The 23,279-nt window shown below is 42.9% G+C and overlaps 2 protein-coding genes across 3 annotated transcripts; one reads left to right on the forward strand and one right to left on the reverse strand.

Annotated features, from left to right (window-relative positions):
• The first annotated feature begins 1,823 nt into the window (after positions 1 to 1,823).
• Positions 1,824 to 17,946, forward strand: lnx2a (ligand of numb-protein X 2a). Its single transcript, XM_022195104.2, has 11 exons — positions 1,824 to 1,992; positions 4,214 to 4,772; positions 9,632 to 9,867; positions 9,978 to 10,115; positions 10,280 to 10,479; positions 13,052 to 13,465; positions 13,581 to 13,754; positions 14,969 to 15,146; positions 15,234 to 15,459; positions 15,786 to 15,944; positions 17,160 to 17,946. The coding sequence occupies exons 2-11, from the start codon at positions 4,369 to 4,371 to the stop codon at positions 17,293 to 17,295; spliced, it is 2,265 nt and encodes a 754-aa protein (XP_022050796.1). The 5' UTR covers positions 1,824 to 1,992; positions 4,214 to 4,368; the 3' UTR covers positions 17,296 to 17,946.
• Positions 17,947 to 18,112: 166 nt separating this feature from the next.
• Positions 18,113 to 20,677, reverse strand: gtf3ab (general transcription factor IIIA, b). Of its 2 annotated transcripts, XM_022195071.2 has the most exons (9): positions 20,113 to 20,677; positions 19,899 to 19,993; positions 19,704 to 19,800; positions 19,527 to 19,615; positions 19,369 to 19,442; positions 19,214 to 19,294; positions 18,883 to 19,115; positions 18,452 to 18,505; positions 18,113 to 18,324 (listed from the first exon to the last, which is right to left on the reverse strand). In XM_022195071.2, exons 1-9 carry the CDS (start codon positions 20,224 to 20,226, stop codon positions 18,193 to 18,195), a joined length of 969 nt encoding a protein of 322 aa, XP_022050763.2. In that variant the 5' UTR covers positions 20,227 to 20,677; the 3' UTR covers positions 18,113 to 18,192. The 2 variants fall into 2 exon arrangements, 1 of the variants encoding a protein (XP_022050763.2); XR_007938392.1 differs by lacking the exons at positions 18,113 to 18,324; positions 19,369 to 19,442; positions 19,527 to 19,615; ... (1 more) ...; positions 19,899 to 19,993; positions 20,113 to 20,677 and having other exon boundaries at positions 18,458 to 18,505; positions 18,689 to 19,300.
• Between the last annotated feature and the right edge of the window lie 2,602 nt (positions 20,678 to 23,279).

The following is a 23,279-nucleotide window of genomic DNA, read 5'->3' on the forward strand; positions in this document are numbered from 1 at the left end:
AAATCTTACAAAATTGTACATGGAAAACCAAACGACATTTTCTTTACTGACCACAATGGTGACAGCTGACAGGAAAAATCTCTGTAAACAGGGACAGACCTCAAGCAGAGCCACTCAAATGGGTTTTTTTGGCCTCTGCAGATTAGACTTGTGCAGCTGCAGAAATACCTACAAAGAACTACAGGGAAAAAAAACAAACTACAGTAGAGAGAACACACAAAGTTAATAACATGCATCATTGCACGTAAACAGTATAAAACAAGCACACACAGCTTATACTAAAGTTAAAGTATCACAATAATGAATTTTACAATTCTTCATTGCAAATTATAGTCCAGTACCTTAAGTTAAATCAGGCAATTGCAGCAACATGTACTTAACATAGCAAATTAACAGTGCTTCTTAAACAATGCATACTCATGTTGTGAGTCAGTAAACTGCATTTTAGTAATGCAGTTGTTATGTTTATTTACTGCTTGGGTGAGTTAATCAGTATCAGGTTTATATGGCACTTTGTATGTCAATGCCTTAATCTCCAGACTAATCATTACATAATTTAACAATGCACATAATCAGAAACTTTTTATTAGCTTGTACATGTACAGGATTGCTGGTTTATTACCCTTAATGATTTATTACCACAGATATCTGCAGACTTGGTGGCGTATTTGAAAGTAAGACACTCCTTGAATCACCTGTATGGATTTTTTTTTCAAACAGACACACCAAATGCTGTTCATAAAATATACCAGGGCTCTAACCATGTGCTCTGGTTTCCTCCCACAGTCCAAAATCATGCAGGGGTTAGCTGGTGATTATAAACTGTCCATAGGTGTGAATGTATATGCTTGGTCGTCTTTCTTTCTGTGTTGCCCTGTGATAGACTGGCGATGTCTCCAGGGCATCGCTTGCCTTCGCTCTAAGCCAAAAATGGATGTTTGTTTCCAATTTCTTATAAGCTTAGCAAATTTAATGACAGAATTCTATATAATTTCAATCAAATGTCACTGTACACAATGCCACAGCCCACTTTTATGACATTATACCCATGTGAACATTCTTTCCTTTATTTTTCCATTTCAATTCACTTTACTGGCATGAAAGTTAGGAAAATATTGACATTTTTAACTGCAGAAAGAGTGAATTGTGAGGAGGCTGGCTACTGCTGTCATGTGTGGTTGAGCTGGTTGTCCCTTAGGTTGTGACATATTTTGTTGTTTCCATGATGCAGACATTATTTTCCCCGAGTATATGTTTTAATTTAGTTTGCTCGGAGATTGAGCGTACCTGTGTTGAAGGTCTCTAATGGATGCTTGTTACATTTTTCAAAATCTTGATTTACAAGAGGACCCCACACTTTCACTGCAATTGAGTAAAATTGGTGCAACAACAGATGTAAATATTTTGAGTCTAATTCTAACAGATAAATTCATGTCTGATTACTTTTTTAAAGAACAGAAAGCTCCTCCTCCTTCTTCTCTGAGATCACCAACAACCAGATTGACAGATTGAAGTTACTTGTAGAAGATTTTATGTGTAACTGTCCTATATTAATGGGGGCCAACAGAAACCTGATTTGGTTTCAAATAGCTTTTCAGCAGTGCATAAGCAGTGGTTTTGGGTTATTTTATGTATTCCTTGACAAGATATTCTTTGCAAAGCCTAACTGTCTCAATTTATTAGGTGACTCATTTTAACAATATTTATCCCACTTAAAAAGAGGCCAAAAAACCAATTTAAAGGGTACTTTCGAGCAGGCGGTTTCTGAGACGCCTCTATCTCTGCTATGGATTGACGGCTTCAGGCCCCGCCCACTCCAACGTTGACGGACAGCAGTGGGCGGGGTGAGCGCCGCCAAAGGCACGGGGGCGTTTTCGTGCGGGTTTGCGGAACGGTCCGTTGCGGTGAATGCGTGATCGAGGTCCCTCAGTTGATAATCGTCCCCCCTGGTCGGGGCCCGGAGCGCAGGGCGCGGAGGAGCAGCCGGAGCAGGTAACATCACATCTGCATTCAGCGCCTGCATGAGCGGTGTCAGTGTGTGGCTGGCTGTGCATTCATATCGCCGCTGTCGCTTCATCTGTCCTCGCTGCTCCGCTTGTGGAGGGTGGGATGGAGTCAGACAGATGGGGGACAATGATTTTAGAAAAGGATCTCGACTGAACAGATGTGCTCGGGTGTCGTTTACATCATGACACTGCAGTTTGGTCAGTTGCCAAGGTAAATTAGAGCTGTGACAATGAGGGGGAAATGATTGTCTCAATTAAACCAGTGTCAGTTTTTGTTGTTATCACTGTATGTCTGGCTGTTGTGAAAAAGCAGCCTATTGCAACAGAGCTTGCAGAAGAGCAGCAGCAGTAGCAGCAGGCCTGTTCTTGCAAGTGGCTGTAAGAGCCTTTCTGGATTTTTTTAAGATAAGGGATGGCGAGATGGGGGTTTTATGAAAATGTAGGCTAAGCCAACAGGACCTGAGATTTTAAATCTGTGGCCTGAAACATCATTTCATCTTCTCTGAAAATGTAATTCCTGCATGTAGCAGCCCATGTGCTGTAAGATTAGATTGTCATCTCTGAAAAATGAACAATGAGCAGGGACAGGTGCAGGGCCAAGACTGTTATTTATTAATATAGAAAGCAGTGCAATGACAATAACAGCTCGGCCTTGGACTCCCACACAGACACACACACTGGGATTAAAAGGGAAACATTTCACAAGCATTTGCCAGTCTTCTTATTACTTGTGCAGAGGAATCTGTTGCAGCAGAGTCCAGCTCTGTTTAAAATAGATTTAAGTGCTTTTCATAACTGCTGCCACAGTGAAAACCTGAAGACTTTACTTATTGATAAAGACTATTCACAGAGTCTGGTACCTAAAAAGCTCCTGTGCTTGGTGTGTGTGTTTGCGTTTGCTTGTGTAGACTTATGCTTGCATGTCTACAAGTCTGTGTGTGTGTGATGTGGTGATGTCACAGCTTTGTTATAGAAACAGAGAAGCCTTGTGTCCTCATGATTAATTCATGTCCAGCTGCGGGATAGAGACAGAAGCAGCCAGTCACACACAGACAGGAGCACGTACTAAAAGGAGGCTGAAATAAGTAACTACCGGTCCGGTAGCCAAGGAGACAGGAGAGACAGGTTGTCACAGAAATGAGTAGCCAAGGAGACGAGACGAGAAAAGCAGCAAAAAACCAACCAAGGGGACTCTCATCATCACTGTCTGACAAGCTTTCAGGCTGTACCAGGGAGGAGCAGGGCGTCCTGCTGAGAGAAGTGCATCTGTTGTGTGGCTCCTCTGCATCCTTCTCTGGCTACACTCTGAATGTCAAGCCCCACTGAACAGAACAGGATCCAGGTCGTCATGGAGACAGGAGCAGACCCTCTCTGGAACAGAGGCAGGTAGTCAGTGTGGCTTGGCTGGGTCGCTGAGTGTAGAGGCACGCCCTCTGCTGTCCGCTGGCAGCATCAGGCCCACAGAGAGAGGCTGAAGGTCTGAATGGCTTTGGATGTGTAACACTGTGGAAATGATTAGCGCACACTCTGTGCATTAGCTCTGGGGACTCTCTCTGCTCAGCTGAGTGCTATATTTCAAGACTTTGCTTTAGGCATGTTCTCGTTCTGTTGTAGAGGAGACTGAGTGCATCTACTGTACACGGCCTGAACCAAAAATATCCAGTGTTAAAAGTATTCATCCCATTTTCTCTGTTTTTCTCGTCTCTTTCATACCTTCCACAGCCTCACCCATCTCTGCTCTCTCTCTCTCTTCCTCCCTCTTGTCTCATTTATTGTCCTTGTTTCAAGCCTGTTTTTACATCCCATTGATGTCTTTCACCCATCTTCCCATCTCTGTCTCCTCTTAATCGCCCTGTCTTCGCTTCTTTCTACCTCTTGCCGGCACTACTTTCTCTTTCTGCTGCTTTCCCAATCCCACTTCCTCTGATCTGTGTCCTCTCTCTGCCTCAATCCCAGATAATTCCCTCTCTGTGGAATTGGAAGATTGGAGCAGGCGAGAGCAAAAGAGAGATTATACTGTCAGATTAGTGGTCAGGAGCAGCAATACATAATCTCACAGACACACACACACATACACACTCTCGATCTCATGCAAACACGTGCACAAAGCATTTGCCACATGAATAAATGCACAAGCAAATAATCAGACACTTGTTGTTTTTCTGAAACAGCTGTTTGACCCTCTGGCTTTGCCCCCTGACCTGCAGGGTGATGTGCCATCAGCCACTGGGGGGCATCTGTCCTCTCTGCAACCTGTTTGCCCTCTGAAGCTTATGGGATAGGAGTGTCTGTGCCCCTTCCCAGCCCTGCAGCCCCACTGGAGTCTTTTGTGCCAAAGCTGAGTTGCGCTGAAGGAGACGAAATGGGCAGCCCGGGCAGCGAGGTGGGTCTATCCGTGCCGGTGGAGCCAGCGCTGGAGGCTCTGTGTCCGGAGTGCGGCCAGATCCACCGCAGCTGGGAGAACCACCTCTACAACTACCGCCTGGAAGTGGACGACGACCTGGTGTGCCACATCTGCCTGCAGCCGTTGGTGCAGCCGCTGGACACGCCATGCGGACACACCTTCTGCGCCCGCTGCCTGCGGAGCTTCCTGCAGGAGAGGGACTTCTGCCCTCTGGACAGGACGCGGCTGCAGCTGCAGGCCTGCCGCAGGTCCAGCATCCTGGTGCACAAGTTGCTGGACAAGCTGTCGGTCTCCTGCCCTCTGACCCCGGTCTGCTCTCTCAGCATGCCACGATGTGACCTGGAGGCACACCTCAAACACAGGTAATAGAGCTGAAATGCAGACATAATAGATGGATGAATACACACACTCTGAGATCCAGCACTGCGCATGCGTGTTGGAGTTACACACACACACACACACACACACACACACACACACACACACACACACACACACACACACACACACACACACACACACACACACACACAAAGACAGCAGCTAATTGGCTACTTACCCATTAATGACCATAAGTCAGAACTCCTCTGTTCTCTTGATTGGCTCCTTTCGCAGCAGAGCCTGTTGAAGAACCTCAAATCACAGTCCTGACCTGTTAGGCTTACCCCATTCTTAACCTTGAAGGTCCCCCGCCCCCGTCCACACTCTCTGGCTTTTGGCCCATTTGGACCAGGTGCTGTGAGACCCTGAGGGGATTATTGGGCTGTAGGTCATGTGACGGGGGATTAGTGGTTCCCTACCACAGTCATGGGTTGGCTGACCAGGAGCTTCATGTTCTCATTCTGCAACCATGCTGAGCAACTTCAACACCAGAGACCTTTTCAATCACTTCTTCTGTGAGACAGCCAAAGGCAACCCTGGTCTGTGGTGAGTCCAACATAGCGGGATGTGAAGTCTCCATGATTTGGAATGACATAATGGCATCTTTCTTCCACTGGTTTGCTCTCTTTTTCACTCAGTTGGCTTTCTTTGTTCCTTTCTGTTGCGACGTCTGAACATGAAATGCAAGACGGTGTGTGTGCACTTATTTCATATATTCATTCTCTTTGCCATGTAGAACCCAGGTTAGGTTGTTGTTGCTGTTACATGAATGGAAGTTGTGGAAATTGTCAATATGAGAAAGTATCAGAATGAATGTCACAGTGCTTGGTAAACTGAAACAGCATTCAGAGATGTTTCTTCGCCTGGTGGAGATTGATCTGGGAGCAGACTTCTTTAGAGGTGGATTTTCTTGACATGGATTTTGTTGCTAAGGAAGTGTCCATTGGTGTCTTGATGCTGGCTTATTGATTGGTTATCCACTGACCATCTAACACCTCAGTTAAGTTGAGGAGATTTGCCATAACAAGCTCACACTAACAAGCTAGTGTTAAAGGCATTATGGAGGATGTTATTTTTTGTTTAATTTGTCTGATTCACATAAAATGAATATACTGACCTTTAGTGGACTTGTATGTATGGTCTCTAAAAGAATAAACAAAAGAAAACAAACAAACTGTGGACATGGCAGGACCTGAAAAACATCAGCCAATAAATGCGCTCGGACCGAGGCGTTTGGTTTGCTCCCTTTCCTGTCAATCAAAAATCTTCCGGCTCAGGCCTAGTTACGTAGATTACGTACGCCTTGGACTTACGTGTTTTCTGTATGTGTTGCTTTGGTATAGCTTCATAGTTAGCTAGTGACTTGTTTTGCTCATCTTTTATTTACATAATGGCAGATAAAGATCCAGGGGGACCCAGCCGTAAAAGACAACTTCAGGAGTGCTACGCAAGTTTCTGGAGGGGGGCGTTTCTTTGTAAATGTTAAGAGGGGGGAGGTTAGAGGGGGGTGAGGGAGAGGTTGTATGTGCGCATGCGCATGCTACGTTCAAAGTCATAGGAAATTAAATCTCCTCTAATGCCTTTAACAATCTCTTAAAAGCTTTTCTGAGTCAGCTATTTTTACAGGCGATCCCGGACATCGACTGCCCATTTTAACATCTTTAAAGTAACTATGGCTGCCAATGAAGCCACAAGTGACAACTACAAGATAATGGTAAATGGTTAAATGTGCTGTAACGGTGTCAAAAAGTCAGCACACTGACTTTGTTATCATTGATGTTTGAATATCTGTTTGAAGCTGTCAGAGCAAGTGAGGTTGAATTCAAGTGAGTAAATGTGCCTCTAATGCTTCTAAACTCCACTTTTAATGTGTTAAAAGAAAACTGTTCAATCTGAAAATTGCCTGAAAGCAAAAAAGCATCATGTCTCTTAACTAAAAATATGGCTAAGATTCCAGATCTCATGGCAGCACTTCCTTTTAAAGTTAATTGTAAACGGTGTCCTTGTCCTCGCCTGTTCTCAATCACATCAGCAAAAAGAACACATCACAGTGGCGGTGGCACACATTTGCTATGCTGAGAAGAAGACAAGAAAAGATGGTTTAAGGCAGATCAAACAAGGTCAGTGCCAGGGCTGACGTGACATTCTTTGATAAAGATTAAACCTCGGCCCACGTGAGCTCTCGGCTCCCTTGCCCTGCAGACTTAAGACAGTTAACAGGAGCCAAGAGTCTGTTGTCGCTGTGTGACTTTATCAGTCAACAATGTTTATGTGGCAGATTAAGGATCGGACACTGGACATTAGATTATAAAAGGAGAACGCCAGGACACAGAGTTCTACTGTGGTCAAGGTGGGCAGGTTTATTTTATTACTGACAGAGGTGGACAGAGTAGCTAAAAAATCGTACTCAAGTAAGAGTAATGTTACTTCAGAATAATATTGCTCAAGTAGAAGTAAAAAGTAGTCATTCAAAAATTACTCAAGTAAGAGTAAAAAAGTAATTGGTGGAAAGACTATTCAAGTACTGAAAGTACTGAGTAACTGTTTGACTGGCTGTATGCTATGAAAAACCAAGATTTGGAAATTTGTGTTTCTTGTGCCTGAACTCGTCATTTTTTAAAGATGTTATTTAATTTTGCTATTTTTTATTTTATTATTTGGAAATACCAGAATTTGCAAATTATTTTACATTTTTGTCTGTCTGATCACATCATTTCTAAAGATATAAATCAGACATTACAGTCAAACAGTTACTCAGTACTTTCAGTACTTGAGTAGTCTTTCCACCAAATACTTTTTACTCTTACTTGAGTAATTTTTTGAATGACTACTTTTTACTTCTACTTAAGCAATATTATTCTGAAGTAACATTACTCTTACTTGAGTACGAGTTTTTAGCTACTCTGTCCACCTCTGATTACTGATGGTGTGCATGTGTGAGAACTGAGGTGCTTCCACAGTCCTGAACCAAAGTACATGAATTACAACCAGTGTGCGAGCGAACTCTGTTCAAGTGTTAAGCATCTGTAGAAATAGCTTTGAGGTGAAAAATGGTGAACATTTAGTTCACCTTTTTTCACCTCAAAACTATTTCTTCTTGATGTTAACAGAAAAGGGTTTGGATGAAGGGTAGATGAGAAGGAGAATCAATTAAAGAAGAGAAAATTACACCAGACTACATGGTGTTACATCAGATGTTGAGTGTTTTTCATGTTGAATTGGCAAAGAAAGGAACCAGGAAGGAGAACAGACGTAAAACCCAACTGATGCTGGACCTATATCAGTTTTTAGGAAGCTCAAAAATTCCTTTATCGACATATTGGCTGATTTTTTTTTTAGACATATATACAAAATATTATCTTGAACTAGCATATTTCTTAAACTAGTTAGAACCTTATTTGAAGCTACCACTTGACACCACTCTCTGCTCAGTTGTGATGTGTCTCTGCTACATGCGCTGCAGACAGTGATGAGTGTTTTAAAATTTTCTCTATTACCCCCAAACACCAAAAAACAAAAAAGTTTCATCCATCCATCCATTACCTATACACCTCTTAATCCTCATTAGGGTCACGGGAAATAAGTTTCATATCAGTGCTTATCTGACAATGCATATGTTGATGTATCTGTGATTTTCCAATATCAGCTGACAGACAAATCAGTTGGGCTTTTACCAGACGCATTTAAATAATTCACTTCATAGCTTCCACTTACAGTAAATACTTCAGAGTCAATTAAGGGTGAAACCACGCTGATCCCTTGAGGGTGTCAGTTTATTTTTACTCGTTCCTCAGTGAGGAGTTTCTATTAATGGGGCTGCACAGATGCATCATTCTCCAGTGGACTTGTGTTTGTTCTGGAGGAAAGAACCGGCCAAACATTTTGGAAGTAACGTGTACCTCGTTATTCAATCATTTAAGCTGTCACAAACGTGAGTATTGGCTCTTTTATATCATTTTTAATTAAATGTCTTTGTGATTTCTGATTTGAACTATGAGTCAGGCAAAATAGGTGAAAAGAAATATGACTTCAACCTCTGGAATTGTCATGAGGAACATTTTTCACCATCTTCTGACTTTTTAAAGCTTCTGATCATCTAATAGGATCTTCCTCAGCAAATGGCGTTGCCCTTTGTTCATCGACTTTAAGCATTTCAAGAAGTAAGGTTTAAAAAGTTTTAAAAGTCAATTGGTATTTTAGTAAATTACTTGACAAGTTTAAAGCATCGCTGCATCTCTTTAACAGCTGATCAGTTTGTCTGTTATGAGGAGCGCCGCTAAGCCTGTGAAAATAGTTATATAAAGTCTTCTGTGGGTCTGGATGAGGTTCGTCACATCTAAAAAAAAAACACAGGTTATGTAATTATACTTCAAGATCACAACAGAAAGTTACAAAACCGGGGGTGTGCAGCATGAAAGACTGGCTTTTACCATGAGTTTGAGAAAAGATACTATTTGTTTGCATTATTTATGATTTCTGGAGCTTTTCTTGCCTAAGAGAGAACAAGTCATGATATCTCAACTCTGCTGCACTGATTTTGGAAGTACAGTACTAAAATGCTGGACTAGCTTCTAAAAAAGGAAGAATTGATTCACAAATATAATTCACTAGAAGATAAAATTGGAACAAAATATTAAATGGTGAGTGACAATATGTTGAGACTTTTCCTTTATTTTTAACCTGCCCGTCCACTGTGCAGCCTGACTCCCTCTTTGTGGACGCTGAAAACAAAAAGAGGAACTCCCTGATGGGTTCAAAAGAGCATCACATCTAAAGCCAAACCTGATTTTCTTTACACGTCAGATGGACTAATAAACTGACACCTGTTGCTTGGTGAAAGGTGTCCTGGGACGCGGTGTCAGCAGACGAGTGTGGACGGCCCGCGGTGTGAGAGCGGAGATGAGCGAGCCATGGTGACCAGCCCTCCCAGATCTCCCCATTCCCCACAGACAGACCTGAGGGACCGGACGCCGTCGCCGCCCTCTGGACCTAATAACGCCAGCGGCAATGGACCAATGTGGACAGAGGATGCCGGCCTCGACAACCCTGCCTTCGAGGAGAGCACTGAGGAAGACAGTGAGTCGATCCACTGGTCTTTCCTTTAAGTGGAGAGATATAGGTTGTCAATAAAGTCAATGAAAGTTTAGATCTGTGAACTCATTCCCTGCATGTCCCTCTGTATTCAGGTGTGGTTGGGTTGGAGTGTGTGGTCCCCAGGGTGAAGAGGCCCCTCAGTAATCCTTGCATCCATCTCCTCCGCTCTGTCAGCTCCACCTCCTCCGGCTGGGACTGTCCTGAATCTCCGCCTCTGTCTGCCGAGGAGGGTACGACATCATTCTTTCATTTGACGGAGCATCTTCTGGATTCTAGAGAGCCAGACAAAAAAAATAATGGATAATCACATTCAGGCGGCATTATGCTAAATGTTGGGAAGATGGGGAAATTACATTCTGAAGTGCAGTCGTGTAATGTGATTTGTGTCCATTAGGCTGTGTGAAGTTGCCCTCCCTTCCTGAAGGAGAGATAACTGCCATAGAAGTCCACCGGACGAACCCATACGTCGAGCTGGGGATCAGCATCGTAGGCGGGAATGAGACGCCTCTCATCAACATCGTGATTCAGGAAGTTTACCGGGACGGGGTCATCGCACGAGACGGGAGGCTGCTGGCTGGAGATCAGATACTGCAGGTGAAAGAGAAGATAGAGTACAATTTATCCTCATTCTCATACAAGAAATTCTCTTACTAAGCATGCTGTCAACTACAGAAACTCACTTCAGCAATTAGTGATTGTTTATTAGTATAGTATTAACATACGGAACATGCTTTATTGGTGTTCTGTACTGTATTTGAGTGAGTTTTTCACTTGTAATCATTTTGGAGCAGGGTTTAAGGATTATCCTCTCAACCAATCTGAATTCTTCCCCAATCTTCTTATCCTTCTTTGAACTTTCTGCTATTGTTCTGCATATTTAAAGTTGCTCTATTAATATTTTTTATTGGCAGTGGATTGCATGACTACTTACATCTGACAGGAGGGGCTCATAGTGACAAATCCACACATAATTATCACTTCAATTCTACACACCATTTTTGCATCAATCACTTCATTGTTTTGGCTGATCCTTACTGCTCATCTCATCAGTGACCTTTTAACTAGACTTTTAACAGTAAAAGCTCTGATAAACTCTTTGCACATCCACAAGCACACACTGTATTTGTTTTTCAGGAGCTGTTGGTGACGAAAATAGAATAAAATGAACTAAAATGGAGTTAAAAGACAATCAGACTTACATTTGTCTTGTCGTCAGAAACATGACTAAAAATAAAAGCTATAAATGCGTCTGCAAAGGTACAATAAGGAAACTCTTAATGAATAGTTCCTTTGTTGTTTCTGTACTATTCCAAAATGCTGTCATCATAATGTACTTAAATAACAGTCATGACACCAAAATAAGCCCAAACAGAGACAGAATCGCATTCAGAGTACAATGTAGGCGCCTGACTTTCAAGTTTTCTGCTAATATACACACGTGGACAAAATTGTTGGTACCCCTCAGTTAAAGAAGGAAAAACCCACAATTCTCACTGAAATCACTTGAAACTCACAAAAGTAACAATAAATAAAAATTTATTGAAAATTAAATAATCAAAAACAGCCATTACTTTTGAATAGTTGATTAACATAATTATTAAAAAAAACAAACTAATGAAACAGGCCTGGACAAAAATGATGGTACCTCTATAAAAGATTGAAAACTATTTGACCAGAGTGACATGATTAACTCAGGTGTGTCATTTAATTGACATCACAGGTGTTTCCAAACTCATAATCAGTCAGTCTGCCTATTTAAAGGGAGACAAGTAGTCACCCTGCTGTTTGGTGAAAAGGTGTGTACCACACTGAACATGGACAACAGAAAGCGAAGGAGAGAATTGTCCCAGGACATCCGAAAAAAAATTATAGACAAACATCTTAAAGGTAAAGGCTATAAGACCATCTCTAAACAGCTTGAAGTTCCTGTGACAACAGTGGCTCATATTATTCAGAAGTTCAAGACCCACGGGACAGTAGCCAACCTCCCTGGACGTGGCCGCAAGAGGAAAATTGATGACAAATTGAAGAGACGGATCGTTGGAATTGTATCCAAAGAGCCCAGAGCAACCTCCAAAGAAATTAAAGGTGAACTCCAAGGCCAAGGTACATCAGTGTCAGATTGCACCATTCGTCGTTGTTTGAGCCAAAGTGGACTTCATGGGAGACGACCAAGGAGGACACCACTGCTGAAAAAAACTCATAAAAAAGCGAGACTGGAATTTGCAAAAATGCATGTTGACAAGCCACAAAGCTTCTGGGAGAATGTCCTTTGGACAGATGAGACCAAACTGGAGCTTTTTGGTAAGGCACATCAACTCTATGTTGATAGACTCAAAAACCAAGCATACGAAGAAAAGAACACTGTCCCTACGGTGAAACATGGAGGAGGCTCAGTAATGTTTTGGGGCTGCTTTGCTGCATCTGGCACAGGGTGTCTTGAAAGTGTGCAAGGTACGATGAAATCTGAAAACTATCAAGGCATTCTGGAGAGAAATGTGCTGCCTAGTGTCAGAAAGCTTGGTCTCAGTCACAGGTCATGGGTCTTCCAACAGGACAACGATCCAAAACACACAGCCAAAAACACCCAAGAATGGCTGAGAGAAAAGCGTTGGACTATTCTAAAGTGGCCTTCTATGAGCCCAGATCTGAATCCCATTGAACATATGTGGAAGGAGCTGAAACATGCCATTTGGAGAAGACACCCATCAAACCTGAGACAACTGGAGCTGTTTGCTCATGAGGAGTGGGCCAAAATACCTGTTGACAGCTGCAGAACGCTCATTGACAAATACAGAAATCGTTTAATTGCAGTGATTGCCTCAAAAGGTTGTGCAACAAAATATTAAGTTATGGGTACCATCATTTTTGTCCAGCCCTATTTCATTAGTTTGTTTTTTTAAATAATTATGTTAATTAACAATTCAAAAGTGATGGCTGATTTTGATTATTTAATTTTCAATAAATTTTTATTTATTGTTACTTTTGTGAGTTTCAAGTGATTTCAGTGAGAATTGTGGGTTTTTCCTTCTTTAACTGAGGGGTACCAACAATTTTGTCCACGTGTGTACATAATTCTAATTGTACATATTGCATTGCCAAAATAAGCCCAATGCCCAAAACATGTACAACACAATACTACATACATGTTTCTCTGTCCTTCAAGGTCAACAACGTGGACATCAGTAACGTGCCGCACAGTTTTGCCCGTTCCACCCTGGCGCGTCCCTGCACCACCCTGCAGCTGACTGTGCTCAGAGAGCGTCGCTGTGCCTCTCGGGCGCCTCCCTCTTCTTCCTCCTCCACCCCGGCTGTGCCCCACGCGCCCTGCTCCACCCCCGAAGGCACCCCGTCCAGCCCCGCCACGCTGAGAATCACCCTACACAAGCGAGACTCGACAGAGCAGCTCGGCATCAAGCTGGTGCGGCGAACGGATGAGTCAGGAGTGTTTGTGTTGGATCTGTTAGAGGGAGGCCTGGCAGCCAAGGACGGCAGACTGCGGAGTAACGACAGAGTGTTGGCAGTCAACGAGCAGGACCTTCGCCACGGCACTCCAGAGCAGGCTGCCCAGATCATTCAGGTAGGCGTACGTTTGGTTAATCAGTCTGGATATCTTTTGATATTGTAGTAAGGCACAGAGAAGGAAATTCTTCAGATTTGCCTCTAAAGCAACTCTGATGACTCTGACTTTCCAGGCCAGCGGAGAGCGAGTCCACCTGATGATCGGCCGACCCAACAAACCAACTCCACCCCCACCGCCAAAATCGAGCTCCACCAGAGACCTCTATTGCCTTGATCACTTCCTGCCTAACCACAGCTCTACCCCGAGTCCTGTGCCCATACACCTGTCCCGCACCAGCACCCACAGAGTGAGCACATGACTTACATATGTGTGTGGGTGTCAGTCTGTTTGTGTCACCAACATGCACATGGTTGCATTTCAATACTCTCTTAAAATAGTCATTTTTCAGGAAACACAAAAACTGAACCACACTGCATTAACCTTTGTGTTGTCTTGGGGTCAAAAATGACCTGGACACTATGTTTAATAGAAGAGAAAATCCCTTAAATTACCTTCTTTCAACTTGAAATTCGATGACTTTTCTATAGTGACGCCACCTTTAGTAAAAGTAAAACATTGTCTACTGAAGCCATGAGGGTAGTTTCTAGCTTTCAGTTACCAGTTGGTCATAGATCAGATTTTTTTTTTGGACGTCCAGGAGGCAAAACTGTAAAACAAATACTGTATGCTGCACATGTGAGAAATGCATTTGTAAAGTCCATGCACACACACTAGCATTCTGTCCTAAATAAGCTAATTAGAGTTTAGTATCTTCTTTACGTTTCTGTTTTGCGTCTATTGTTGCACCTTGTGGGTGGGAGCAATGATTCAAAAGTTGTGAGACGGCTAATATTTTGTAGTTGAATTCCATTGTGCACTGTTGATGTTTCCCTTCAAAAAAATGTGTTTAAAGGGGAACTTCGGTTTTTTTCAACCTGGGGTCTGTTTTCATATGTCTTTTCATACATGTGAGTGATGGAGAAATGAATTTTCGACATAGCTCCAGTATTTAGCCAGGCAGGCAGCTTAGCAGCTCAGCTAGCAGCTCAGCTAGCGAAAAGTATGGGGCAACTTGCTCCCCCAACGTCAAATTCCGCCCTAACATGCTTTTTTCCCCACACTGACCGGCTCGGATAGTCTCAACGAGTGTCCCACAACATACTAGAGATGAGAAGTGAACGAAAACCTCCACATTACTTGGTGATCGCTATTTGTTGTGGTCTGTATCCAAATCTCAGGACGCTAGAAAGCAAATCTCGTTCTGAAATCGCGCGAGCTATCGCACCAAAGAATCACCTGAGGATTTAGGTGACTTTACCAGCGGTGTCCAGCATCACGAGTAGATGATTTAAGAAAAAAAAACTTGTCAAAGAATGATTTAGGCCATTATTTTTGGAAGGTGACGATTTTTAGTTTCACCTTTACATGCAAAGTATGCTTCCAGTGATGAAGTGTGATTGAAAGGATCATTTGCTCTACAAAGGAGACATTTATCTGCAAATAGACAATACTGTTTCCCAGGACCTGTCCCAGTGTGTGACCTGTAAGGAGAAACACATCACTGTGAAGAAGGAACCCCTGGAGTCTCTGGGTATGACCGTGGCAGGAGGACGGGGCAGTAAGAGCGGGGAGCTGCCAATCTTTGTGACCAGCGTCCAACCGCATGGCTGCTTGTCGAGGGACGGACGAATCAAAAGAGGTGACCTTTCCCTCTGAATCGTCAAAAAGGGGATCATAACATCACATCACGTTACAAACCACTGCGTCTTCTTGCTCCTTCTCTCAGGGGACGTGCTGCTGAGCATCAACGGGCAGGACCTGACGTACCTGAGCCACAGCGAGGCCGTGGGCACCTTGAAGGCCAGCGCTGCCTCGCCGTCCGTCCAGCTGCGAGTGCTGGAGGTCAGCATGGTGGAGGAGCACGAACACGACGAGCTGCTGCCTCACACTCACGACAGCGACTTTGACGCCAACTGGTCGCCCTCGTGGGTCATGTGGCTCGGCCTGCCCAGGTGAGAACACAGAGGGCAGGATGTGAATGTGAGTGTGTTTTTGTGCTATAATCAGACATCTGTTGTTATGCAAAGTTGCTGTGGTAACTGATTGTATCGCTTTCAACTGAGTCACAGCTGTGAAAAGCTCTTCATCTGCTCTCTTCACCCAGTATGACATTTATCATCACAAACTGTCTCTCTGAAATGTTTGTCACAACTAATTACTGTCAGAATTCTGAACTTTTTGGTGAGACTGGCCGGTTTTTGCAGCTGTTTTCACTTCGCTTGCGGCTATTTTCTGAAGATTGCAGTTTGAGTATATTGCCTGAACGCTCCTCTTGCAGCTACCTACACAGCAGTCATGAGATTGTACTTCGGAGGAGTCACCCCGGCAGCTGGGGCTTCAGCATTGTCGGGGGATACGAGGAGAGCCACGGCAACCAGGCCTTCTTTATCAAGACCATCGTCCTCGGCACACCTGCGTACTATGACGGCCGCCTCAAGTGAGTGATTAGTTGTTTTGTAGCTTATGTTCGCTGTGATTATAGTGGTGAATCAGCAGGTAGATAAACTGTGGCCTCCAGGTTGTGATAGAGGAGAGTGGCGTGATGATGTTTAGCCAGAATGCATTACAAAAAACTAAACAGAGCATGATTATAGACAGTCATATGATCACTTCATTGGAGTTTATTGTACGAAAAAAACTGCAAAACTCTGCTTAAGCATTTTGAGATTTCAGTAAAAATGAATCAAGCTTGTTGCCGTTATTGAAAGGAATTAAACTGCCAGGATTTTCTCTCCAGAGTCTTTTCTCTCTACCTGTTCTAGCCCAGCATTAAAAATATTAAAATTACAGGCCATAGTTCTCAAACATTTAAGATACGCCTTGTGATATTCTGTATTTTTTCTCTTTTTAACAAGGTGACAAAAAGGCATATGCCATGGTTTTCCAAAAATGATTAAAAGCACATCCAGAGCTGCACTGTTGCATTAGGTGATGTACACCCCCTGTCAAAAGTTTTAGGACACTTTCTCATTCAAATAAAGTAGAACCTGTCCTACAACTTTTGACGTGGGATGTAACTACCAAATTTGGTACACATATGCAGCACATCAGGCTGAACAAAAAAAGTCAGTGACAGCCACATTCCAAACCAAACAGGAAGTGAGCTATTTTGCGTTGAATGTCAGATTTTGCCCATTCTTCTTTTTTTTCTAGAGCGAACTCCTCCTAGGGGAAACTCCAATTCACCTCAAATTCAGCCAGTACATACAGGAGGCCTTAATGATCCAAAGCTATTAAAATCTTTTTCCAAAGTCAAAGGGCGTGTCCGTGGTAACCTCTGGAATTTTTGTCCTTCGCCATGAAATTTCAAATGCTGTGTAAATGCCCTGAACATGCTTTTAACTGCCTGAAACTTTACATGTATGATCAGAGTCCTGCCCTGATCACATCCATATGATGAAATACACCCCCTGTCAAAAGCTGTAGGACAGGTTCTATTTTATTTGAAAGAGAAAGTGTCCTAAAACCTTTGACAGGGGGTGTATTTCTAGTAGTACTTGTTAAAAGCTTGTTACAGCTGCCTTGGGAAATGATTGAGCCTGTTTTTAAAATAAAAGATGCGTTGTTGGCATTATGGCTGCAGCCTGCAGCTGTCAGGTCCTGTTTATAGTCCAATACATCCATGCTGACTTGTCTCTCGGTGTCATCTTAGGTGTGGTGACATGATAGTGGCAGTGAACGGCCTGTCGACAGCAGGGATGAGCCACTCGGCGCTCGTGCCCATGTTGAAAGAGCAGCGCAGCCGGGTGGCGCTGACTGTGGTCTCCTGGCCCGGCAGTCTGGTATAGCCGGGCCATATCATCAGCAGACCGCGCTCTACGCCGAGTCCACCCAGAATGTTCTATATTGGGAACGACCTTGGCCAAAGTGAACTGGTACACGCTACTGTACATTGCTCCATACCGGGCTTAATCCAGGACCAAAAGCATTGAGAACTGTTGTAGACCCAGCAGGACCAAGCCTGTCCTGACCAGGTGGGAACTGATCCAGATCGTGCCACGTCACTCGACAGACTGCACTCACAAACACACTGCTGTGTTCATATGGTCATGTTGTCTTCACTCCCGCAGGGAGAATGGTACTGCAACTGTTAACAGGCGATCTGTGCTGTATTCACCTCACCAGGCAGTTGTAGAATCCAGGGCTGTATTCAGGTGGATGCACCGTTGCAGGCGCAGATAAAAACATTTTTAAAAAGCAGTCTGCGATCCTCTCATCTCAGATTACAACCGCAAATCACGTTAATCAAGATGTTCTGCAACGCCAGAGCTGTATCCAGCTGAATAAGCCTCAGGCCTTATTACAAACCTGCCGCACCCTGGGGGCTCAACTGCCCTTAGGCCTCATCACCATGACAACCAGCTGCCCCATCAGCTGGAGTTTTATACATGTGTGTGAATGTGTGTTCTGTTTGTTTAATAAACATTTCCTTCTAAGGATTAATGACTCGACAGTGTGCTTTGACTGTGCAACCAGGGCTGAATGTTAGAAGGTAGTTTAGCACGTCGATATGAGCAGAAGACATTTTAAGAGCCTGCTCAGGTACAGAAGGCCGGCTAGTTTTATGCTTTTAATGAGGCTTTGTTCACACTCGCATAAACAAAGTATAGCAACCAAAATATGCTTTTAATTGTGCCGCTCATAAAGAACACATCAAAGCAGATATTTATATCTCTAATGCAGCCTCAAGACTTTTCATCCAAAGTTGTATTGCGCAGCTTTGCAGCAAGCTTGCTGGCCTCCGCTCGATTGGCTGCAGCTGTCAGTCTGACCTGCTGTGCCATCCGCAAGGGCTGATTCTTTTTAGGATGCAGCTTCTGGAAGGGGAGCAGAGAAATAAAACCATACATCATGGACAAGGACAGAAGGGAGAAAAGTCACATTTCCTATATAAAAAGCAGGGAGTTGGGGGGGGGGGGTAAAAAGCAGACAAGGACGGTTTACCTTCAGCTTTTTCTTTGCTGGGTCATGCACCACTCCATGTCGCCATAGGCTTTCCTGATTAACAAGGACACCAGTTACCAAATACAGAATCAGCAATTTAACAGATCAAGCCACCCAAACACATACTCATTTGCATCTTATGTTGTATTTGTTTAATTTTTTATATACATTTCATAATGACAGCCACTGGAATTGAGCTTGTGCTGCTTAAATTACTAGAAAAAAAAAAAATCTTACTCTGCACCGTTTCAAGCCAAACATAGTTCAGTATTCTCTTATTCAACTGGCTGGCTGTGTGCTCATGTCAAGATCCCTATAAAAGTAAAAGCCCAAACCATCAGCACAGCCAGTACCACTATTTTAAGAAAGTAGTTCATTATTTTCTGTGAACTTGCAGCATTTGGCGTCATTAAACTGCACTGCAGGTTTACCTTCATGGCAAAGCTCTTCCCACAGCCAGCGTAGGCGCAGCTGAACGGCTTCTTCCCCTCATGATCTCCCAGTACGTGACTCTCCAAGTTGAAGCGACAAGTGAACCTTTTGTCACAACCTTCTCTGGGACACGAAAACATCCTCTTTTCCCCAGAGTGAACACGCAGCTCGTGCTGATGCAAGAACCAGGAGTTGTTGAACAGCTTTTCACACACTCCACACGGCACCTTGACTGAAGATTAACATGCAGTTAATGTTTGTGATTCAGTAGCTCATAAATAGCATAAACAACATTGATGTTCGTTTTGTTTCCTCGCATGATATTCACACCTTTATGTTCTTTTCTGTGCTTCAGATATTCTGTCCAGGTTTTTCCAAGGAAAGGACACATTTCAGTCTCACAAGGGTAACCTGCAGCCGACATTATTAGTTTAACTCACATTAAAAGAACAAGAAAAAAGAAGGTATTCTTGTTACCAACCAACCTTCATGCACTTTCTCATGATGCTTCAGCTTTCCAGGACTGGGAAATTCTTTTGTGCATCCACTGAACGTACAACTGCATCAAAGGAAACAAAAAGCTTAGATGTGACATCGCACAAAACAAGCAAAATAATTTTTTAGTTTCTCTGCAGCCACTCACTGAAAAGGCAGAATCTGCTGGTGCTCACACATATGGGCTTTCAGTTGGCTCCTTTTGTTGAAATCCTTCTTACAGCCTTGATGGTCACACTGAGAGAAGACAAGAGCAGAAGCATCACAGATCACTTCGCAAAAAAAAAAAAAACCACAAAGGTGACCAGAAGGACAACTGCTGTACTTTATATAGTTTTTCCTGGTGATGGTGGACTCGAGCCATGTGGTTCTTCATGCTGGCATTTGTGACAAACGCCTCAGAGCATCCATCAACCAGACACCTAGGGAGCAGATCAGCCATAAGATCAACACTAAACAGTAAGACTGCATTTTTTTAAAAGCTTCTCTTGTAATTTCAAACAGGGGCATGGTGGCTTACTTGTGTGGTTTTTCCCCACTGTGACCGAGCTCATGTCTGGTGAGTTGATAGCGAGTGCAAAAGCTCTTGTCACAGTTCTCACAGGAGAAAGGTTTCTAACATCAGGAGGGATCAAACACATAATCTCAACTGTTACAGTGTGTTGATGTTGTTATTCTCGTGTCAGCTATTTGCATTTGCTCACTTTGGCTTTGAGCTCTTCTGAGGCACTTACCAATCCTGTGTGTTTGCAAAGGTGAGCCTCTAGCTTCCATGACTTACTGAACGTAGCTTTACAATCAAAATAAGAGCAAACAAATCTTTTTTGACTTTGCAACCTCTCTCCCATCTTTAATACAAGATGTCAGGTGTGGTTTTATGGTCACATAGAAAAGTTGTGGTAAAGGGGCAGGACACTAGTGACCTACAACCACCAGCTCACCTGAGCTTCATTTATCTTATTGGAATGTACCAACTAGGGAAGAAAAGGGGGGGTTACTGCCTCACTGAAACTGACAGAACCTCCTATTGCTCAGCAGTCACCTACACTCCAGTGATTCAACTTGAAAGATGCCTCCTGAGTTCAACAGGGACTTCACTGAAACTCAAACATTATAAACCTCCAGGAGCCTTTTCCTCCACGCTGATTGATACGAGGCTTTAAAAATGTCACCCGGGCTCCTTGCAGTATGTGCCCCTATCTGCTGATCTGCTGTGTGGTGAACAGGCAGGGAGAGAGGCGACTGTCTGTCTCCATTAATCACACACACACTGAATTTACTCCTCTAATCTTAATCTTATCAACCCTCTAATAACGTTCTCTGATAGGCCTGATTTATGGTTGTCAGACATTTAGTGAGATCCTTTGTAACCCACAAACCTGAAACTAAATCACCCTTTAAAGCTCCAGCGTGTGACACAAATGGTAGATTGAATTTGATGCATTTTCATGGTAAGAGCTCAATTTTTCACATGTAAGAGGAAAAATGTGTCATTTCTTATACTTAAAGGTATAAAGTATGGCTTTAGTTCAATTTAAAAGCTGAATCTTCCATTCAATTAAAGCATAAATTCCAATATTTACAACAAACTGAGATGGAAGGTGTTTTTTTTAATCAAACATTATTAATCCTTAAATAAAACAAGCCCAACATTTTAAGGCCAAAAAAAACCCCCAGTCATGGACAATCCAGTGACATTATCAGCTTGTCCAAACATTACAGATCACCCTCTGCGCCCATGCCATGCTCTCATGTGAAACCTTTGACTGACTTTTCTGAATAAGGCCTATTGAGAGCCTGTTGGGCGTTACCTCAGTGCCCTCCCACGCTTCAGGTAAAGCATGCCTGGGTCCGTTGACACTGTTATCAGCCTCCTCCTCTTCTCATCCGGCCCCCCACCACCTCCACCTGTGCTGTCAGGGACGGGATCAATACAGCTGGCCCAATATCCGCCTCTATGGCCATGCCTACACCTGTCCCTGATAACCAGCACAGACTCTCACCCCGCCTATCACACACACAGATACAGCAAGAGCTCTGTTTGGTCTGCAGCGGGGTTTTCTTGCGCCTTTGTCCAACCTTCAGGCCGATCCCGAGCACACACCGTCACACCTACACTTGCATCACAGTCACAAATAGTCTCACGACCACTTGAAGGTCTCTTTTCTTTAGAAACTCAGAGGGCATGACGGACGTTGAGGCCTTGGAGGGGTGAGGAGATCGGATTGTTAAGGGTTGGGTCAACCTAATTTGTTATGTATTTCTTGTTTATTTCATTTATTTGAAAGACTTAATCCCAATACATTGGAAAGTAAAGGAACATTTATTCATTTGTGGAGCACAGTGACAAAGGAAATAGTTCAAGATGAATCATTCTCTACTTGTAGTTTACTTCAGTATTTCCATTTTGTCCAACTTCAGGCTTAAATTAGTGGCCAAAACTGTTGTACATTAAGTTATATTTATGCTTATCTTACAGTAAGTTCCAAGTTACTTTCCAAATAAAGATTTTGCATACCAATTCAATGAATATTAGAGAATAAAGTTCCCAAAAACTGTGGGGGAAATTTCTCAACTAAACCTGCCATAACACTGGAATACTCAATATACTCTGTTAAAGCATTGCTTAAAAGTGTTTATATTTTTCCATTTTTGGGCATTTTTTCCCCTAATAATACTTTAGTGTCTTCACTCAAATACAGTTTTGAAAACAGGCATGTGCTTACTTTACATGTATAGTTCTAATTTTACCCATTTTGTTCAATTTTTTTGGTCATTATTTGAAGCGTGAACAATCTGCATATGCAAAGAGGTTGTACCGGAATGGATAGTTTCATTACTGAATTTATTATGGAATCAGGCAAACATACAGTACATGGTACCACTGGAGTGACTCCACATGTAGGAAACTCAAATACTAATAAATTATAGATATGATGTACCAAAAAGTACTTTAACATTCCATATTTACGTGTGAAATAAAACCTAAATAAAAATCTATATACATGAAAAATGATAGTCTATAAATAAATGAATATAATAAAATCTATACATCAAGAAACACTTGTTTCTTTATTTACATCCTCCCAGATTTAATGTCCCTTTTCCTCTCAATAACCCACACTAACAACAGATCTCATGAGGACATTTATTCAGGAGACAGAAAAAAAAGTTGACCCTGAGGTCTGTGGATTACACCGACTAACCAGGACACTAAAAGACACTAATGCTGAAAATGTCAGGGCTTTTAAAATGGCATCTCTGAGATAAATATTTTAAACTTTGGGCACACGAATCAAAAATATCTGCGTGATCAAATCCCACTCAGTGTGATTCACACAAGGTGGGAGGGCAGATACTTGTGAAATGTCATATCTGCATATCATGCTATGCAACAGCTCCACACAAACCTCTAGTGTGTGTCCGTGTCCAATTATCTACTGTTTGTGTGTGTGTGTGTGTGGTTAATGTGTAACGCTGCGGGTCGATACAGCTGCTCCGAGCTGCTGGCTGAGCCGACAAACTCAATCTGTGTGTGTCAAACCTGTGTGATTAAGGAGTTCATAGTGCTGCACAGCTTTTATCGTGTCTCGGCCCTCCTCCCTCCCTCTCGCTTGCTTTCTCTCTTCTTCTATTTACTTTTTTGTTTCTTCAATCAGTAACTTCCGTGAGTTGGTGCCACGTATGACACCCCGGGGTGTCTGTGAGAACACACAAAGGGCTTACTGTAAAGTGTATAAAAATCACAGGAGAAAATCACCCAACAGTACAGACTCATGAAATGTGGTAAAGTTTAAATTGAACTGATGCAGGGAGCAAAAACACACCACAAATGATTTTCAATCAACAGTTTTCCTAAATGTAAAGCCACAAGCTGTGAGAATATTTAAACACGCATAGA

This window comes from Acanthochromis polyacanthus, chromosome 20, assembly GCF_021347895.1.
Source record: "Acanthochromis polyacanthus isolate Apoly-LR-REF ecotype Palm Island chromosome 20, KAUST_Apoly_ChrSc, whole genome shotgun sequence".
Taxonomy (NCBI): domain Eukaryota; kingdom Metazoa; phylum Chordata; class Actinopteri; family Pomacentridae; genus Acanthochromis; species Acanthochromis polyacanthus.